Source organism: Chrysemys picta, chromosome 1 (assembly GCF_011386835.1).
Source record: "Chrysemys picta bellii isolate R12L10 chromosome 1, ASM1138683v2, whole genome shotgun sequence".
NCBI lineage: Eukaryota > Metazoa > Chordata > Testudines > Emydidae > Chrysemys > Chrysemys picta.
Window position 1 is genome coordinate 105,868,429 of NC_088791.1, and position 20,530 is coordinate 105,888,958.

Sequence of the window (20,530 nt, forward strand, 5' to 3'; positions counted from 1 at the left end):
TGCGATGTAACTGTGCACTTTTTAACCTGCGGAGGTGCCTCGTGGTGCTAAGTGGATTTGTAATTCCTGTCCTGGTGATGACTTGAGAGTTCAAAATGGAGCCCGGACACACGTCAGAGGCCCAGGGTTACAAGCTGAACTGTTAGTGGTTTCAGGGAAGAATATACTGCCCCTCCACTCCCCCTTTGGGAATGTGTTATTGCTGGGAGGGAGGAACAGGCACGGTCTCTTGGAAAGCTGTTCTTTCCTGAAGAAAGGTATAGAAAATGAACATATTTCACGCTCTTTGATTTTTGTCTCTGGATTTTTCACCGTTTGGAAGAGAATAAACAACACAGACTGCTGAAACATGACTAGATAACTTCCTTTAGGCCTTCAAGACACGTCAGGTGAAAGTAGCCTTGACAGATACTCAGGGATCAATTTTGCAACCCTTACATTGAGCAGCACTTACTTAAGTGAGTAATCACAGTAAAACTGGACTCATGGGAGTAATGCTGTTCAGCGTAAGGGTTGCAGAATCAGACCCATAGTGAGCAAGCATTTGTTCTGTTAACCTAATGCTTTGACCTGTTGAAGTCTATGGAAGTCTTTCCATGGACTTCAAAGGGCTTTGGGCCAGGCCATTAATGAGTTAATTCATTTATTCCCCAAAAATGGCACCTTAAATTACAAGCACTGCCATTTAAAACAGGGCTGGTCAAAACATATCCTGCATAGGTGCTTTTGGACCTCTTTTTTTTTTTCATGGTTAATTTTCCCTTTCTGCCAGGAACTTTGGACTGGTACACGTCAAAAAGATCCTATTTCCAAAGTGCCTCCAATCCACAGTTCAGTTGAGCATCTGAAAAGGTTAAAATTAAGTCATCAAGGTTAATTTCCCTGTAATCCAAAAGGCTGCTATTCTGAAGTTCACTTTGGAAGACTGTAATATAGAAGGATGATATACCTAGATGACTTAGTGGTCTACTTGTTTACGTCATTCCAGATGATGGTGAATATTTTTGGATTACAATGAAGGAACCCCATGGAAATGTCACTATAGAAGGCTACTCTTTGGATAGCAAAATCCACGGGCATACCTTTGTAAGTGTCTGGAAGAGTCAATGAGAGGAGGAATATTGACAGATGCAAATCTTGCAGGGAATAGCTGTCTACTTTAATCTGATGCACTCTGCCAAATTCACACAGAGCTCAATTTTGCCACAATATATATCAAATACTGCAAAAGTAGCTATTCTACAGGCATGAGGAGTCAACTCTCTGGAGTAACTGACAATTTTTGGAACATTTTAAAATAATTATATTGCAGTGCCTATATCTGTATAACCACTGTTTTCCTCCCTTTACTACTTTATCCCCTGATAGGTAGAGATAATATTGCTCCATGCTGATACAAAAGGCAACATGGCCAGCAGTGTATCTTTTCCATAAAGTATATATAGTCCCCATCATATGCCTAAGAAAGACTTTGGCTTCTTCATTCCAGGAACATACCCAGAGTCACTTCCAGGTAGGCACAGTAATCTACATGCGATTATTCTCATCCTTAGAACAAATATATTAGTAGGAACCTTCTCTCTGTTGGACATTAAGATGGACTGTCTTATGTTAACCTTTCACCTCTGGGAGCCACAAGCAAATCCTGGACATAAAATCTGTGCCCATCAGAAATGGAGATAACTCTCTCGTTACCTATTAACAACTGCTCTTGCTGGTCTCAACTTACTTTCTTGATTTGGGCCACATGGTTGTTAATTTGATGAAAACTTCTAATTCACAGCTGGCTTTGATTTTCAATCCTTATGCCCTGGGCAGGGAGGTGCAAAAAAAGAAGAAAAGGCTGATTGAAAAAAAAATACAACTTCCTGGGGGATGGTACATAAAAGAGCTTAAGTGAGCTAAATCCTCAAAGACTTTGGCTTATAAGGGCCTCAAGACAGTCTCTGTGGTACAGCAAGCTGGGAAGGACCTCCTTTTTTCCCTTTCATTTTCATCTTCATTGGCACCATGGGACCAACCCCCCCCCAGTAAGAGAAAGCTGATATGCTTGAAACAATGGATAGTGACTCATGGGATCCACGGTGAGATAAAGACTAATTTTGTCGGATATATTTATGGTGATGGGAGAGGGGTAAAGATACTATATTAGCTGTCACAGTTAGACTACCTTTAAGTTTCTCAACATGAGACCCTGACAAAAATAATTGTCAGCTTTTAACTTTGGAAATAATCTTTGCAAGATGAGTTTGAATTGCTCAGTGTCTCTCTATCTCCTCTACCCTCCCCTCTCCAATTAGGTATGTTTCATTTGTTGTCAAAGTGTCCTTACATTTTTTTCTTCAGACAGACAGACACATACACAAAGATTATTGTTATTCTATAAGAATGGACAAAAATCATAGACTCAAAAAGCCCTTCTGCATGATACCATGAGAGAACAAGGAACTGTGCCTCAAGTCCACATTCCCTACTGACCCCTCATTCAATCACCATTTCCCCAAGACCCATTGATGATAATAATAATAATAATTAAAAAAAGGTTTTAAGTGCAGTTCTCAAAGACACAGCTGACACCTCAGGTCAGTGACTCCACTAGGCTCCTTGATTGCACGTTCCACACTAGAGCATAAAGTGCTATGGCATTGTTTTTTAAAACTTGGAACTTTTCCCCTCTTTCCACAATTTTTATTTTTTACCTTGTGGCGCCTATGTTCTTGTAATGACACATAAGGAGGTGCTTAAAGGTTTTCTTAAAGGTAGCATTGCAGAGCGCGTAGCAGGCAGGGTTGATGGTGCTGTTGATATAACAGAGCCAGTAACCAATAGTCCATACAGTGTTGGGGATGCAGGAGACGCAGAAGCTGTTGATGAGAACCATCACATTGTATGGTGTCCAGGTAATGATGAAGGCCAAGAGAATAGCCAAGATAGTCCTGGTCACTTTTTTTTCTCTAGAAGGGGGTGGTTTCCTTTTGGCTGGTTGCTTGGTCATCTTGACAATTTTACGGGCCACATTGTTTTGCTTCTCATCCCCATTTTGGCCATTAGTACCTACAATCTCCACGGTGGTGTTGGTTGGGGCACAGCAGTCATCCTTTTGGGACTTAGTGACTATCCTGATGCACGTCAGCTTGGAATTCTCCCCTTTTGAGTGGACTTGGGAGACAGAAGCCTTGGTGCCCTCTTTGGTAGCTTCATCCTCCTTCACATTGGAAGCAACCACGCTGATGGAAGTGGAGTCATTAGAGCTTTCCTTCTCCTCCCCTGGAACGCAGTTCTCTGTCACAGCCTCTCCTGTGGCTTTGCCATTCTGAATTTTGCTGTGCTCCAACCCATCCTCACTCGTTGGGATATTGTTATTGTTTGGTTTCACTATTTTACTTTGGACCAAACTGGGAGAAACTGGATCCTGGGTTTGTGCTGGTTCCTTTTTTCCTTTTTTTATCCTGCTCTTGCTGGCACGGGATATCTGCCAGTAGAGGATGGTCATGATGATAACGGGCAGGTAGAAGGCTGCAATAGCAGTGCCAAAGGTGACAGCAGCATTTGAAAAAAATTGGATGTAGCACTCCCCGTCAGGAACAGTTCTTCCCCCAACAATGAACTGCCAGAACAGAATCGCAGGTGCCCACAAGATGAAGGACAGCACCCAAGCAGCTGCAATCATCATACCCGCCATCTTAGTGGTCCTCTTTACAGGGTACGACAGAGGCTTGGTGACACAAAAATATCTGTCAAAGCTGATGATGAGAAGGTTCATGACAGAGGCATTGCTGACCACATAATCAAGAGCCAGCCAGAGGTCACACACCACGGGCCCCAAGGGCCAGTAGCCAATCACAGTGTAAAGTGTGTACAGGTTCATAGAAAAGACACCAATAATCAAGTCGGCACATGCCAAGCTGAACAGGAAGTAGTTGTTGACAGTCTGCAGATGCCTGTTGACTTTGATGGACACCATGACCAGGATGTTCCCAATGATGGTCACGAGACTGAGAGATCCTGCTACCAGGACTATGAAGACCACCTCAACAGTTTTATAGGGACTCCCCAGCGCCATAACATCCTCGGCGGAGGAGTTTATGTAAGTTGAGTTATTCATTTCTGTGTCTCTAACAAGAAACCCGATGACCAATTATCACTTAAACCTGCAGAGGAAAGAAAACAAAAGAAATCTCATTATGAAATTAGCCTTTTGATTCTGGCAAATGGAGCCCAGAAAAAATGTGTATGGAAAGAACTTCAATGTAGCAGATTGTGGTTTGGCAGAACCACATGGGCATGGTTTATCTAAAACATTCTGCTGTTTGTAATTTCCTGTTGGGAATAATATATAGAGGTGATTAAATTGAAGCTTGAACCAGGATGCAAAATTTGGATCCAGACCTAGATTTTGAATACACTAATATGCATATTTGTTGAGATCCAAGTTTTTTTTCCTTGTGGCTCATTATAAAACTAAGAACTATTCACATCATTTGGAACTGAATCTCGGTTTCAAGTCCCTCCCCACACCTCCAAAGTTTAGGCATGCTCTGATCCAAGGTTTTGGTTCAAGACCATATCTAAATTAAATCTCTCTTGGGAAGTTCATCAAAGAGTTGTTAAAATTTTGAATGAAGATAAATTTTATTTGGAATTGGATGGTAAAGGGTAACAAGTTTCTCTCTGTTTTGTAAGGTGCAACCAGGAAGGCTTCTGTGAGGTACATAGGACAAGCTGGTGTAATTTCTCACAATAATTTTCTAATATTACACACCAATTATTTCTTTTCAGAGTTTGAAAAGAGGCTGGCACTGCATGGGAAACTGAAAAATTTCCCTGCTGCCCAGATGCCCTGCTGATATAAATATGCATAGCTCCATTGAAGTCAATAGAGTTAAGCAATTTCTACCAACTGAGGATCTGTTCATCTAATTAGAAACAAATCAGTATGTATGCTATCAAGTTTTTTCCCCCACAGATTTCACCAAACTTTTTTAAAGTAGTTCTGTATAGTCTCTTTCCTGTTTGTGCATGAAAAAATGCTTTTTTAACATGAAGAGTTAATTGTCTAATGCTTTTCCTTTATGTGTCACAATCCTCTGTTTTGTGACATAGTAAGTGGTTGAAATCACTGATGTCACAGAGAACTGAGACATAAGGCAGGTGAACCATAAAGAAACAAAACATCCAGTTTTGTTCATATTTACCAACCTGTTTTCTGCCCTATAAAACAAACTGTCAGACTCAATAAATAAAAGTAAAATACTAGTAATATACATTTGATAGATGACCAAGTGTTTTTGCCTTATGGTTATACAGCATCCTTTTTTGTGTCTCCCTCTGAAATCAATACAATGCAATGGAATTGTCAGTGCAGTCTCTGAGTGTACATTATTTATGTGTTGTATTCAAGGGATTAAGGCATGAAGGCCAGATGTGACAAAGAAATTAGATTGTTTCTAATTTGAATGTTTTCCACAAGGCATCAGATCTTCAATATGTAGCTTTAAAGTTTGTGTGAGTGACATTATGTAAGCGGGGGAATGGTCCCGCTATTGTGGGGAACTTTCCTGGCTTCTGCACTACCCCGGTGAAATGGGCTAGCGGAAGGATCTGAGTCCTCGCTCCCACTTCCTTTACCCAGAGGCCTCCCTGCCCTTGAGGACTCCCCTTGCACTCTCCTGTCTGGCAGAGTCCTCGTAACCCCAACAAGGCTGGGCTCAGGATTCCTGGGGGGCTCGACCCCCAGCCTTGCTGTGGTCACCTAGGTCAGGGGCTAGGGTGTCCCCACTCCGGGGTGCTCTCTCTGCACTGGATGCTTTCCTGACCCACTTATTGTTACATACGATTTAAAGCAATACAGTTTATTTAATTAACAATTAGTTTAAAAAGGAATAAGAAAAAATGGGAAAGGTTAAAGGAAACACATCACCCCGCTCTGTGACAGGGAACATCACAAACAGTGTCTCTGGAATGTCAGGGCAGTTCACAGTCTGTTCCTTGTAGGTCCCAGGCCTCCTTCTCAGGCCCAGGCTGTGCTGCAGGGATGATGCAGGTTGGACACTTGCTCTGGTGGTGGCCACACGCTCTCAGGTTCTAGGTGGCAGGACCCTTCTCCCCAGCGTCGCCCCTGCCCTGTCAGGGTTACAATCCCCCTCCAAGTCTGGCGTGCAGAGCCTCTTGGCTGAGGCGTATCCCTGTGCTGGGCCCGCTGCCCAGGGTCCCCCTCGCACTCCCCAGCTGCTCACCGCACCCGGCTCCAGACTGCTCCACTCTGCCTCAGCATGGCTGCTGCTCTGCCTCCAGCTCCCTGGGCTGCTTCTCTGGCCCCTCTGGTTCTGGTTGCTGCAGCTCTGCTCCCAGCACAGGTCTGCTCCCCGGGCCGCTTCTGTGACTCTGTTCCCAGCTCTGACCTGCTTCCTGGGCTACTTTTCTGGCCCCTCTGGCTTTGGTTGCTGCAGCTCTGCTCCCAGGGCAGGTCTGCTCTTTCTGGGCTGTGCTCTGGCTTTGGGGCTGCAGCTCTGCTCCCAGCAGCTCAGCTTGGGCCCCTGCTCTCTCCTTAGCTCGGCCCCACTCTGTCTGACTCAGGCCATTCCAGCTCACAGGGAGGACGGGACCCCCCTGGCCTCCTGATTCTCTGATTAGTCTGCCCGCCCTGTCAATCAGGCTGACCTGGAGCTTTGGCCTCTACCCATTGCCCCTGGGGACTGTCAGTCTCAGGGTCCTGATTTCCCATCGACCTTTCCCTTTTTGGTACTGGGAGCTAGCCAACCAAAACACCCATAAGGGGATAACAGTCCCCTTACATAAAGGAAGAAAAAATCCACTCAACTTGCATAATGCATGAATACTGCCCTAGGAGATCAAGAGTTTCTTTTTGTGGTACTTGCTACTAACCAGGTGCCATATATGTACATATAATCCATATTTCATAACCAGGATGATCCTTTTTCACTGGAATGAAATTACTGCACTTTTTCTTTGGGCCTAGAAAAGACGAAGATGATGGGAGCTGTCAGCACAGTAAATAACCTGTAAGCATAAAGAAAATCAAACAAACTTGGGCTTTGGGGGATGTTAGAAGACTGCACCAAGTTTAAGAGCCTGAGGTCAGTTTACACCATTCTAATTGATATCCGATGCAGAACAATTGACTAAAAATGGAGCTTACGTATTTGTCTCTAACATTACAATTATCTGAGATTTTTGTTTGGCAAAGGTTGAGGTGATGGGAAAACACAGCTGGGAAAAAGATTTCCAGACTCTATTGTGATGGGGGTGGCATAAAACCCTGGATGGACAGACATTTTTTTTCTATTGATCAATCAGTGAGCATTAGGGTGGGGTTGGACGGAAGAAGGGTATTTCAGAGAGAGGGAGAGAAAGAGGCTGAAAAGAAGAGTGAAATCATTTTAATTCACATGTGTGCTTGCTGTAGTATGAATAGGTTAAAGGGAATACAACAAAAGAGTCACAAAAGAATAAGAACTTAGATGTTATTTATTAATAATACTGTAGGTTTAGCAATGTACTGTATGTATTAGAAATGCCACCCACCTGCCTCTATGGGTGGGGGAACCTGATGGGCTGGTGGTGAGGGGGGACAGTCCCAGCTGCAAGAGAGGGAAAAACTCACTGAGGGACACCAGGTAGCTCTTCCTGTCCCCCCAGGAGTCTCTGGAACCCATTGGCCAGCTGAGGGTGAGGGGTGCTGACTGGCCAGCAGTCCGCAGCACCTATGATTTAACTAGAGAAGGGCCATGTGGAGCCTCTTTCAGCTCTATTCTATCCAGTGTTAGAAATAAGTGGAGATATCCCATCTCCTAGAACTGGAAGGGACCTTGAAAGGTCATTGAGTCCAGCCCCCTGCCTTCACTAGCAGGACCAAGTACTGATTTTGCTCCAGATCCCCAAGTGGCCCCCTCAAGGACTGAACTCACAACCCTGGGTTTAGTAGGCCATTGCTCAAACCACTGAGCTATCCCTCCCCCCCAAGGGAGGCTAGAACATTTTCAATGGCATCTATTTTAGTCAAAATATGCTGTTTTGTCAAAGTCAAAACATTTTGTGGAGATTTATTGATTTCAACAAAGTTTTCAATGGAAAAATTTCTGAGTTCCAGGGCTCTCTGGTCACTTCTCCCAGAGGGAGAAAGAGAAGAACTGAACTGAAAACTGGACCTTTTTCCAATCCAAAAATGGACATTTTGCCACAATTCCATTTTGTGGAAAACATTTGAAAGTTTTCTCTTTATTCCCGTGAGGAATGAAAGCAAGTTTTGAAGTAATGGGGATGAGGTCAGAACTTTGGCTGCTACACAAACTCTCCATGCCTTCTAGCTTGGCAGATGTTGGAGTAGCCTCCACAGAGCGCCTTCATAGCTACAGCACGTTCTTGAGAGGAAAGATTTTTTCCTGCTGTCCTACTGGCTCGCCTTGCATCCAGCTGAGATATTCAGTCAGGGTTCTGAGGAGTGGATTTGTACCTATAAACTGAGGTTCACTATGAATGGGAACTGCAGTTTGCACCATGAAGCAAACTGGTGGAATTCAATATGTTCATTCTAGTACAATACACATCCTGAAAAAACAGTCAAAAATCTGAATACATGGAGAAAAGACTAGAATCTGAACTGCACCACCTCACCAGCATTACTATTAGCAAATCAAACATACTTGTGAATCACACTCCCATGATCTGCTTTGCCCTAGACCAGTGGTTTTCAACATTTGCAGACCCCTAAATTTTTTTGACTAGAGGTGCGGACCCCTTTGGAAATCTTAAATGTAGTCTGTGGACCCTGGGAGTCTGCAGACTACAGGTCGAAAACCACTGCCCTAAACCCTCATGGTGTCACACCACTAGGGTACAGCTTAATCCTTTAGCACAAGTGCAATTCTAAAGTCTTGATTTAGAAGATATATTCAACATCCCACACAAAGTTGATAACAATAATTTTGTGTATGCTCAAAAATCTGACTGATGTGACAGGCCCGCCAGGGTTTATTAGGTAGGTACTTCCTTTTTTATAAGTTCCCAATTTTAATATGGAGAATCTGGAAGGGCTTCTCTGGTGCTTAGGACAGTATACAAAGGCAAGGGACCCATAAGGAAACAGACCTTCCGTGTCTGAAATTTGGGTCCAATGACTGGAATGGAACTACCCACAGGAGCTTAAATGTTTTGCTGATTTGGGGCCAATATACTGAGCATCTTTCAGGATTCAGTTCTCAAAACACAAGCAGAAAAAAATTCATATTTCCCCCCACAAACTCATGAAGAAGAGATTTGATTTGTTCTGTCAGTCAGAATAGGTCTTGGTGTGTCCGCACTAATCTCCAGTCTGCAATCATTACTGGGTCTCATTTCATTCCATGCACCAGTTAGAACATAGGAATGGTCATACTGTGTCACATCAATGCTCAGCTAGTCCAATATCCTGTCTTCCAGCAGGTGCCAGTAGTGAAAATATTTTGCCAGTCAACTAGCCACATTTGGTAGACTTCATTGCAGAATTTAAGAGATGTTATAAATTTCACCTTTGCTTTTGGTAAGAAATCCATGGAACATTCCCAAACAGCAAAAGGACAAAGTCTTCCCTGTATGAGTCATCTCAGGGAATTTGCCAGAGTCAGGACTGGAGGCATCTGTATGGAGTGCTATTGCGTCTGCACTCTTGCCCATCCTCCTCACTTCTGTCTCCCTGTGGCCCCTGAACAGCATATTTTCTTCAAGGACTGTGTTCCAGGGGGTCTCCTGACCCTGGTTTTCCCTGGCTCCCCCAGAGGGGGAGTTAAGGATATACCAAGAAATCTCTGCACATGTCTTTAAACTGTAAACAAAGCACAGTCCCATAAAATTAACAGAACAAAAGCATATTCTGTCTCTGGCAACAGCAGAAATAAAGTAAAAATAAAAATACTCCCTTAAGAATAGTGGGGAGTGGTATATGAATAAGTGGCAATGTCTGCATTGATGTTACTGCCTTAATTCCATCTTTTGGGCTTGGGAATTTGTACAGCACTTAATTACATCTTGCTCACCTCTGTGCCAATCATCTAAAACTGGTTAATTTACTGACTTTAGCACAATGATCTGAACTTAAAATTACACAAGGGAAAGCCTGGACTTGGCAATATATAGTCTCTCTAGTTGTGGGAAGCTCCAGAGAAGAAGTTGTTGTTTCCATAAGGCTCTGAATATTAATGAGTTATTTCTTCATTATAATTATTATTCTCATTGTGCCCAAAGGCCCATGTCAGGATCAGGATATCCTATTTAGTGTCTGTTCTTTAAAAGTTTCTCCAGCAGCTGTTACTTTGTGTTGGGGTATTTGACTGTCTGTATGATCATGAAAGCATTTGTATTCTCCTTTTGACCTGCGGACATCACTTCCAGTTTGCATTTGCTTGTTTACTACACTGGGCAAACCTGAAAAATACAAGGTAAACATGCAAACCTTATCTAATCATTTTGGTCCATAAAACTGGACTTTACCTTCTGGAGCAAAACACACACCATGATTCAGAGGTGTCTCCCTGCATACAAAGAGTCCTTTTTCCATAGACTAGTGAGAAGATTGTCAAATCCCATTCTAGGGAGGTGAGATTATACCTTGACTACTGTGTGCAGCTTTAGGCACCTGAAAGATGTTTACAGAATGGAGGGGATTTGGAGAAAGGAAATTACAAATTAAGGGTCTGATTTACCACTGGATTACTTCAGTTGTATACTGATGTAATTCCGTTGACTTCAATGAACATAAACTATTCAGAGCACTTTGGCTGTGGAAAGCTGAAAAAAAGGACAGATTGGTTATTTTTCCTATTTCATGTAAGGTTGGAAGAAGACTGGAAATCTAGGTTGCTGTGATTATGGGACACCAAATGCCAGGAAGCAGTAGAAAGGAGAAAGTGTTATTGTGGATTTGTTTTTATGGATTGATAGGCAAACGTGAGCTGTGACTTTAAGGAGAAGGGAAGAATCTATTGTTGTTCTCCTCATGCTTTCAACATTGACTGGTTCTGTGGCATTTCACCTGACATTTACTTCAGCTACAAGCACAAGGCTCTGAAAAACGAGACTGCAACCTCACTGCCTTCCAAGTGGACTCCTGTTCATTTCCCTTTTGCATCTCAAAGAGGGACGGAAAAGGAAAGGGAAGGAAAGAATGAGCAAACATTCTCTTTTATTTGCTGGGATCCTTTTGGGGGTTGGCCTAGGAGATGACAGCCCTTGGGATGCTGCCAAAAATGATGTCAGTTTGGGAATGGGAATAGTTACAGTGGGATGGAGAACTGTGCAATTATAAGAGCTTTTAATGAGGGGCCTGGGCAAAAAAGGACATAGAATGCCAACAAAGAAAAAGGAAAAATAATGCTGATTGGAAATTTTCCAGCAGAATGTTTTTCCATCAGAAAATGCTGATTAGTTGAAAGTGAAGCATTTTGTGGTGAATATTTATTTTGGAAGGAGGGATGGAACAGAGCATTCCATAAGGTTGAAAGGAAATACTGAAACATTTTTGGAATGGAATGCTTCAATTTTCCATTTTGAAACAACTTTTTATTTTATATATATATATATATATATATATATATATATATATATATATATATATATATATATATATAGTATAGCATATACATTTTTTTAAAAATCAAAATTGCAATGGAACATTTGATTTTACCAAAACTAAATGTTTTGATTGACCCCAAATGAATTTTTTTTCCTGGAATTTCATTTCCTGGGAAATGTCAATTTTTTTGTTTTCTCTGTGTTGCAGAATGGGAAAAAAAATCTAAATCATGGAATTTCCCATCAAACAGAAAATCTGGTTTCTGTCCAGCTCTATAATGCTCTTACTGACACTCTAGTTTGCTCTTTATCTGTAACCCTTTTGAACTGATGGTGAAATTAGACCTGGGTGAATCCGAGGAGCTCAACATTCAAATGAGTGATCACAAAAATTGCTCTGTAAATATTAATTTGGACTGAGATGTTCAAAAACAGGAACATAAAGTTAGGCCACTAAGCCCATATTTTCTCACATAAATATATGGCCTTATTTCCATCCAGCAGTTCCCACCACCTTTCTGGATTTCAACCATTTTTAAAAACCTGGGCTTTGAATTTTTAAACAAACTTATTTCAGCCATTTTTGTGCCCTGTAGTGGGGTCCACTACTTCCTGAGACATTCAAGTATAGGGTGACCAGATGTCCCGATTTTATCGGGACTGTCCCGATATTGGCTTGTTTGTCCAGTGTCCCGACCGATGTGCGGTCGGGACACTGGACAAACAAGCAATTTTGATGTCCTGGAGGGACTCTCGCCCCCTAGGCTCACTTAGGGTCACCAGGGCAAGCCGCTTGGCTTCACCGCCGCCTTCAGGGCCCGGGGCCGGGAGTGCAGTGCGGAGGCTGCTCCAGCCCTGCAGCCCGCGGGGCAGTGCGGTGGGTCGGAGGCGGACACGCTCCTGCCGGGAGGGGCCGGGCCCGGCTACCTGGTTCGCCCCCTGCCCAGGTCCCCGAGCTCCCCGCGGCTGGAGAGGGGCTGTCCGGGGCTGCGGGGGCGAGTGTCCCAGCCCTGGCGGGGTGGAGTGGAGCAGCCCCTGCTGCGGGGCCGGGGCGACGGAGCCCGGGAACGGCTGGGCAGGGAGCTGCAGGAAGGGCCCGGAGCGCGGCTCGGCTGGGGGGTGCTCCGGCCGTTTTTGTTTTTTTTTTCCCTCTCCGCCGCCGGCTTTTTTCTTCTCTGCCCCCCTCCCCCGCGGCCTTTCCCCCCCCCCCCCGCGTCCCGATATTTAATCTGTGGCATCTGGTCACCCTATTCAAGTAACTCATTTCTGTTACTGTGTTCCAGGGGCATTTGCACTATTTCCTTTTTGTTATGCTTTATTTTACAGAGCCACAGATAGTAAAGAAAGAGTGTCTAGAATAATAGAGCTCCAGTCTCTGAATACTGATAAAATATTGCTTACAATCAAATAACAATAAAAATGATGGTTCTACATGGGTGTCACAGTCAGGGAAAAGAGAATGATCTTGAGTATAATTCAATGGGTCGCTAAAGTACAAAGTCAGATACTTAAGTCACTGAAATATCCTAATCAGCATGGTTGACAGGAATCAGCCAAACAGCAAAGCATGCATGTGACAGAGCGATTTCTGTGACAATTGGTTACTTTGGGCCTTTTGAATAGAAAGACGTTTTTCCTGACCAGTATAGTCCATACTTTAGAATACTCATGCCCACAGCGAGAATTGAGAGGATACACCATTTAAAAAAAAACAACAACAGCCTGGTGGCAGAGATGTGGGATTCTGCACTTTGAGAAAAATAGTGCACATTTTAACTTGCACAGGGAATCCGAGGAACAGACTCAATGCTTGTTCTCCAAAAATACATTCTCTAGAGCAATCTGAGCACAGGTCAGATACATTAAATTATAGCACCAGCATGCATCTGTATCAGAGTTCCCTATTTTTAAAAAAGTGTCTGCGGTATTCAAAAGTATCTCTGCAGCTGTAAAGAGCCACCATCATTAAGTGCCACAAAAGTGAAAGGTAAATAGTAAGGCTGAGATTCTCAAAACTGTCTAGGGGATTTAGATGCACAACTCTCACTGAAATTAATGGGGAATTGTGCATCCGTCACTGAAGTGGCTTAGAAAATTGTAGACATTTCAATTAATACAGAAGTTGAAACAATACTCGGGTCTTAAAACACATTATTCATCCTGGTGACGTTCAACCGTGAGAGCATTGGTAAAACTACTGGCTGCTGCATTCTGTGCTTACTGCATTATGGACAAAACATAAATGGGAGCACAGCAGACAAAAGAATTGCAGCAGTCAAATCTTGACAAGTTGAAAGTATTGTACAATAACTAAGTGAAGGTCTCTGCATGGCAATATTCTGATAAGAAATGTTCTAATTTCAAAAGCTTGAATCCTGCCCCCCTCTCCATGACATCAGAGGGCCTCAGACATCCTGGAATGGTATGGTTCCACTGGAGTTTGAGGAAGCAAGATTTGGGTTACCCAGGCAGATGGTTTACACCCCATGAGGCAAATCTTTCAGTGGAACTAAGACAATTTGCACCATCTGAGCATCTCTTTGCATGAATTCTATATCCAGGCAAGCCAGCTTTGTGAGGGCTCTCTATGCATTTTCATGCATTAGGGTCTGGAGGGCAGGGCAGACAATGGCGAAGGGAGGAGCAAGGCTTATGGATCCTGCATTATGAAGAACACAAAGCAAAGCAGTGATACCAGAGTGGTGGACACCAGTGCAGCCAAAGCCATGCAGCAGCTCTGCCGCTGGTCTGCAGCCTGTGGTGGAGAATTCCTTTTTTCTCCAGTGTCTTTGGGGCCACCCTGGGTACTTAGGCCTGGTACATGGTACAGGATTTACAAAATGTATTGACATATCGTATCTGGGCCCAAGCTCTTTGTAACAGGAACTGGGCTCAAAGAAATGCATCACCAGGCTGGATGCGCCACACAACACATGCTTGGAACCAGTTAGAAAAATCTTAATTTTGTTTCAGATTTTAATGAAATTATGCATTCTCTCCAGTGGGATACACTGAAAGAAAGCTCAGCCTGGCAAACTGATGGAATCCTGAGGTATCAGTGGATATGAGTCACATCTGCCCAGCAATGAAAATAAAGAATTGAAGTACATGAAAACGACCCCTATCCTAACTATAAAAACATGTGGCTACAGAAAAGGAGTGATCCTAATACTGATCCTTGAGGTACATCGATGCACAAAGGAGCGGGCCAGGGCTTAATCTGACCCATGATAACCATCATTGTTTGATGCTGCAGATAGGAATTGAACCAAATCAAAGTGTCGCCTGACAATAGATGGTAAATGTGTCAGAAGAATGTCATTGTCAATTGCATCAAATGCTAATAAAACTAAGGCCTACCTCTTCAGCTCCTCCACTGGAGCTATGTTAGGCTTGCCACCTTTCTAAAAATGGTTGGGAACGGGCCCCCTGAGGCTCTGCCCCCTCCCACCTCGTCCCCCCCAAAACCTTGCCCCTGCTCTGCCTCATCCCCGCAAGGCCTTGCCCCTGCTCTGCCGCTTCCATCGAGGCCCCGCTCCCTTCCTGACTCTTCCCTCAAGGCCCCCACCCCCATCGCTTGCTCCTCCCGTCACTTGCTGGATCATCTTCACTTCCCTCCCATGCCCCCCTTCCCACGTGGGCACCCTCTGCTCTGGGGCTGGGATGAGAGCTGCGGCAGCCTGACAAGGAGCCTGCCGGCTGGTAGGAGGTGGCCCTGGCTGAGCACGGGCTAATACCGGTTAATGACCCAGCACCTCCCCACTACCCGCAGTAACCAGACTTTTGGTGTCCGGTCAGTACATCTGACTGGACACTGCCAGGTCCCTTTTTCGACTGGACTGTCCAGTTGAAAACCAGGCACCTGGCAACCTTAAATGGCACCCAGACACAGAAGCCAAAATCTGGACTGTTCGGGTAAAACCCGGACGGGTGAGAACCCTAAGCTACGTTGATTTACACCAAGCCCCTCAAGTCATTCTACTCCCTTCACCAGCGCAAGCTCTGTGCTGCCCTCCCATCTCTATGGTCTCATTGGAATTCTTCCTATACACTGAGCTGAACAAAATGAGTTTGTATCTGAATATAAATGACTTCTTCGAGCACTGTAGACAGAATACTTAAATTAGAAACCTGATGAAAATTAGTCATATCCTCAGCTGCCAAGGAAAATTCTCCTCAGCGAAGGAGGTATTTAAGCTTCTTTTAAGATTAGATGGAACAATACCAGATTCCAAGAAGATATTCCTTGAATAATTCGTGCCATGACAGGTAAACACTCCCTGAGCAACCAAGTAGGAATTGGATTTAAAGCACTTCATTACCCTCAAGCCATGTATCATGTCTGCGATATCAAACAGAGGAACCTTCTCAGAACTACTCAAAGTCCCTGGCTGGCAGGTGAAAAAAGCCACAGGTGGAGGAGGGGATTCAGAAAGCTGACTCAAGCTGATACCCAATTTGCTCTCAATATTTGGAGCTAATTCATGACATAACTGAAGATGTTACTAAAAACTTCCATAGATGGAGCCAAACAAACAAAAAAGACTTTTTTTTTATTGGTTTCAAAGATTACAGTACCTCAAAGGTTGCAGGACTATTGGATGTGAAATAATGATAGCAAACAAAAACACTTTAAGGCTTCAAGCAGTATACAGAGTTTCTCCGGGGATCACTTGTTACATCACAGAGTGTGCCAAAAAGTCAGGCAAAGGCCTGAATGGTCCTATGCTGTGCCAGAGAATCACTCCAGATCGCTTGAAATCACAGAGTGTTCCCACAGAGTCCCAGGGAATTCTGCAGAAACCCACAATATCCCACAGTGATTCCGCAGCCCACAACAATATCGCTGATAGTTGTTACAAATCAACTCAATGGGAGTCTTTCCATTTACACTAATGGGAACTGGTTCTAGCATTTAGTTGTTATCAGTGATTTCCCTATTCACAACACTGCATAGCACTCATCTGTCATCTAGCCAGGCTCAAAGTCTCTTCGCATACACCAGCTTTACTGACAGCAGATAGCTGAAATTCCCCTGGATGCCTTTCTCATCAGCTATAGAAAGCATCCAGCTGTCCTATGCCTGAGAAGCCAACTAATTCATTGAATCCTGAAGGAGGGCTTTGCCCTCAGCCATTGCTTTCACCAGCATCTCAATCGTTTTATATATAATTGTGCCAAGAAACTGCTACATCAACAGCTACATATTCTCATCAGTTCAGAGAGGTGCTTGATTCTGTTGACTTCCTGGCTGCAAAGTTTCTTATAGTGTTCACTCAGCTACAGCTAGAACTGGGCTGGAAATTGTTTTCCTGTCCCACAGGAATTTTTGAGAGTTCATTTTTCCCCCCGTCTCAAACTGGAACAAAAAGTCAAAATCTTGAAAAGTTTTGCTAAACAACAACAACAAAAAATAGAAATATTTAGTCAATAATTCTGAAATGTTTCATTTCTATATCAACCTTATATATTTTATTTTGTATTTTTATTATAAATTAACTTACATTTTGAAACAAAAAGTCATTTTGGCCTGAAAAACTGAATTTTTTTGTTTCAAAAATATCAAACCTCGCCATTGCTATAATTTCATTTTTTTTTCTGAAAAATGTTTCAAAATAGGAAATTTGATTAAACTGACCCTTTACTGTGAACAGTTTATATTCTGATTATCAGAACCACTCAACTCTGACACTACTCTAGACACTCATCTCAATAGCTCCACTGAACAGATGGTGGTTGCTCATGCCAGTGGTCATATGGCAGCAATTGAATCTCTCCAATCATGAGGTAAAATCCCTTTGATCTTCCACTCCCGAAGAAGGGCAGGAAAAAGGGTGTGTGCATAAATCAAATCTGAGAAGCAATCCTATACCTAGAAACTAAAGATACTGTGAAAGAACACTGAACAGAAAAGACAAATACTAAGAAATAAACACAATGATCAGAAAGCTAATGGGCAATAGAGTGAAATAGCTGCAGATGCTCAAAAGCTGCAGTATGTTTCTGTTTACTGAGGCCAGTGTGTAATCCTCTGAACCATAGACAATGTGCAGATTAAACTTGATACATACTGCACATGGAGGTGACTTTGCTCCACTTCTGAGTTTACAGTAAGTAGAGGTCCCATTCTGTTCCAATACAGACCTTAGCAGGTTAACATTTATGGACAGGCAGATGCAAATTAGGTAGGTAGCTGTCCAACTGCTAAAACTGGCACTCATCATTCATTCTGGGTGTGTGTGGGAAGGGGTGTGGAAAGCATCTGCAACTTTTGCAGGTGCAAATTATGCCCACCAAAGGGAGGCGGAGCTTTTGAATATCTATTCTTCAGGATATCATCTAATCTATCCATCTATTGCATTTATAGAACACCAATCAGCATTGTCTCCATATGCCAACCAGAATAAGAAGAAAAACAAAATATTTTATTTGAGGTGGATTTTAAATCATTTGGACACTTATTTAAATTTGGAATTCTACCCACTCCTATTCCTTCCTTCCTTTCTTTACTCTCCCTCATATTTGCTCATCTGTATCTCTTTTTACAGGTAGGCTGCAAAAATGTGGATTTTGCTCTATGTTCTGAAAATAGTTAGCTGGAGCTTGCTAAATAATATCTTATAATGTTATTAGAGTTTGGATGTCTATACATGTAGGTCTCCTGTTTGGGAATCTATAAATTGAATGGTTTCAGAGTAGCAGGCGTGTTAGTCTGTATCCGCAAAAAGAAGAACAGGAGTACTTGTGGCACCTTAGAGACTAACAAATTTATTAGAGCATAAGCTTTCGTGGACTACAGCCCACTTCTTCGGATGCATACAGAGTGGAATAAATATTGAGAAGATATATATACACACATACAGAGAGCATAAACAGGTGGGAGTTGTCTTACCAACTCTGAGAGGCCAATTAATTAAGAGAAAAAAAACTTTTGAAGTGATAATCAAGCTAGCCCAGTACAGACTTCAAACTGTCTGTACTGGGCTAGCTTGATTATCACTTCAAAAGTTTTTTTTCTCTTAATTAATTGGTCTCTCAGAGTTGGTAAGACAACTCCCACCTGTTTATGCTCTCTGTATGTGTGTATATATATCTCCTCAATATATGTTCCATTCTATATGCATCCGAAGAAGTGGGCTGTAGTCCACGAAAGCTTATGCTCTAATAAATTTGTTAGTCTCTAAGGTGCCACAAGTACTCCTGTTCTTCTTTTTATAAATTGAATGTGCTCTCTCTGGCCTGGTCCCCACTAAGCCCCCACTTCGGACTAAGGTACGCAAATTCAGCTACGTTAATAACGTAGCTGAATTCGAAGTACCTTAGTCCGAACTTACTGCGGGTCCAGACGCGGCAGAGAGGCTCCCCCGTCAATGCCGCATACTCCTCTCGGCGAGCTGGAGTACCGGCGTCGACGGCGAGCACTTCCGGGATCGATCCGGGATCGATTTATCGCGTCTTAACCAGATGCGATAAATCGATCCCAGAACATCGATTGCCTGCCACCGGACCCTCCGGTAAGTGAAGACGTACCCTCTCTCTCGCTCTCTTTCTTTTTGTCTTTCACCAATCGTGTTGTTTAGGCATCGGCTTTAATACTATATTTTGGTTCTACTTCTGGAACAATCTTCTGTAGAATGTATCCAAAGACATTCTGTCATTCCACAATGAACTTTAGTCACTTTTTCACTGAGTTCTGGAGAACCTGGAAATGGTGTCCATTTCTACATCTTCCATATCCATTCGTTTTTGTTGTTACTCAGCTCCCTTTCCACAAATCTGTGCAGATTCAGTTTAGAACTATGGAGAGAACTGGCTCAGATAAAAGAATTGACCCAAATCTTCACCAGGAAGTTGAACCAATCTCAAACCCATTTCTGAAACTAAAAAAAAGTTTGGACACCTTAATAACTTTTTATGTTTGAGCACCTCTGCAGGTCATGTTCCCAGCTGTGACCATTGTTAAATGGTATTTTCTATCCTACTAGAAATAGGAGATACCAGAAACCTCATGACAAAATCTGTTCTTGAAAGATTTCCAGGCAGGTGCTGCAGTTCAAAAGGTTTAAATAGTTTGGAAAAAGGATGGGAGAGCAGTATCCTACAGCTTGTTGTTTCTTCATCTGTGTAATGGGGATACTACCCATTTTTGTAAAGTGCTTTGCATTTTTCAAATGGAAGATGTGATATCGTAGATAAGGTGTTCTTATTACTATTGCTTTGTGATTCTTTACTATGAGCCTGCACAATTATCTCCCATTTTTGTGAGACAAGAACCTGAATGTTTGTAGTTTCTTTGAGGAGCGAAAATTCAGTTAGCAGTTCGTCTGTAGATGTAGCTTTTTTCATTCACAGTCACTACATTTTTAATAATCCCTGTAACTCTCTGGCTGTGTTACATCTCTAAACAACTGGTACCTGCTTTGCTTTTAATTACATAGATTGTGGTTGCAGTCAAATTGAATTTTTCTCCACTACAGATTTCAAATATTTTTGCAAGGGTAATTCTGGCTCTGACGCATAGCTACCAATATTGGTTGTAACACATTGAGGTTTTGGTTAACGAAGTACCATACCTTAGCTTTGAATATGAATCATTCACTAAAGGGAGAAAACCAAGCTCCTTATTCTATGGTCACCAAAAATATAATACTTAACAGGAACAGCTTAATAACAGATGATTTGGGGGCTGTCTCTGACCTTGTACATCCATGTTAAAGACATAAACCGCATATTTGTACTCAGGACTACAACACTCAAGGAAATAGCCCCGGGCTGATTCCTCATTTTTGTTGAGAGACACTGTAAAGATTGCTCAGATCAATATTTGACCTACCTAGTTTGTCTACAGCAACAATCAACATGTGCAGCCTTGCATCCATGAAAAACTTTATGACACCACACTTGTGTGAATGTGAAAGAGTAAAGGAAAATACATGTCAAGCTTCCAGTGGGGTTATTTCCCATT

General features: G+C 42.8%; 1 protein-coding gene across 15 annotated transcripts in view; it reads right to left on the minus strand.

The window, feature by feature from the left end:
* Nucleotides 1–20,530, minus strand: part of CHRM2 (cholinergic receptor muscarinic 2) — a 176,843-nt gene that overhangs the window by 46,724 nt on the left and 109,589 nt on the right. For 9 of the 15 annotated variants that reach the window (XM_065566020.1, XM_065566021.1, XM_008171109.4 and 6 more), the window contains one exon: nucleotides 1,002–4,151. The exons of 2 other annotated variants lie outside the window; for them this stretch is intronic. In XM_065566020.1, the coding sequence (XP_065422092.1) occupies nucleotides 2,696–4,105 (1,410 nt within the window). In that variant the 5' untranslated portion in view covers nucleotides 4,106–4,151 and the 3' untranslated portion in view covers nucleotides 1,002–2,695. Of the gene's footprint in view, nucleotides 1–1,001; nucleotides 4,152–5,920; nucleotides 9,821–10,506; nucleotides 10,631–20,530 lie in introns of those variants that run through there. 4 more of the 15 variants (XM_065566016.1, XM_065565982.1, XM_065565976.1 and 1 more) reach the window with 3 other exon arrangements.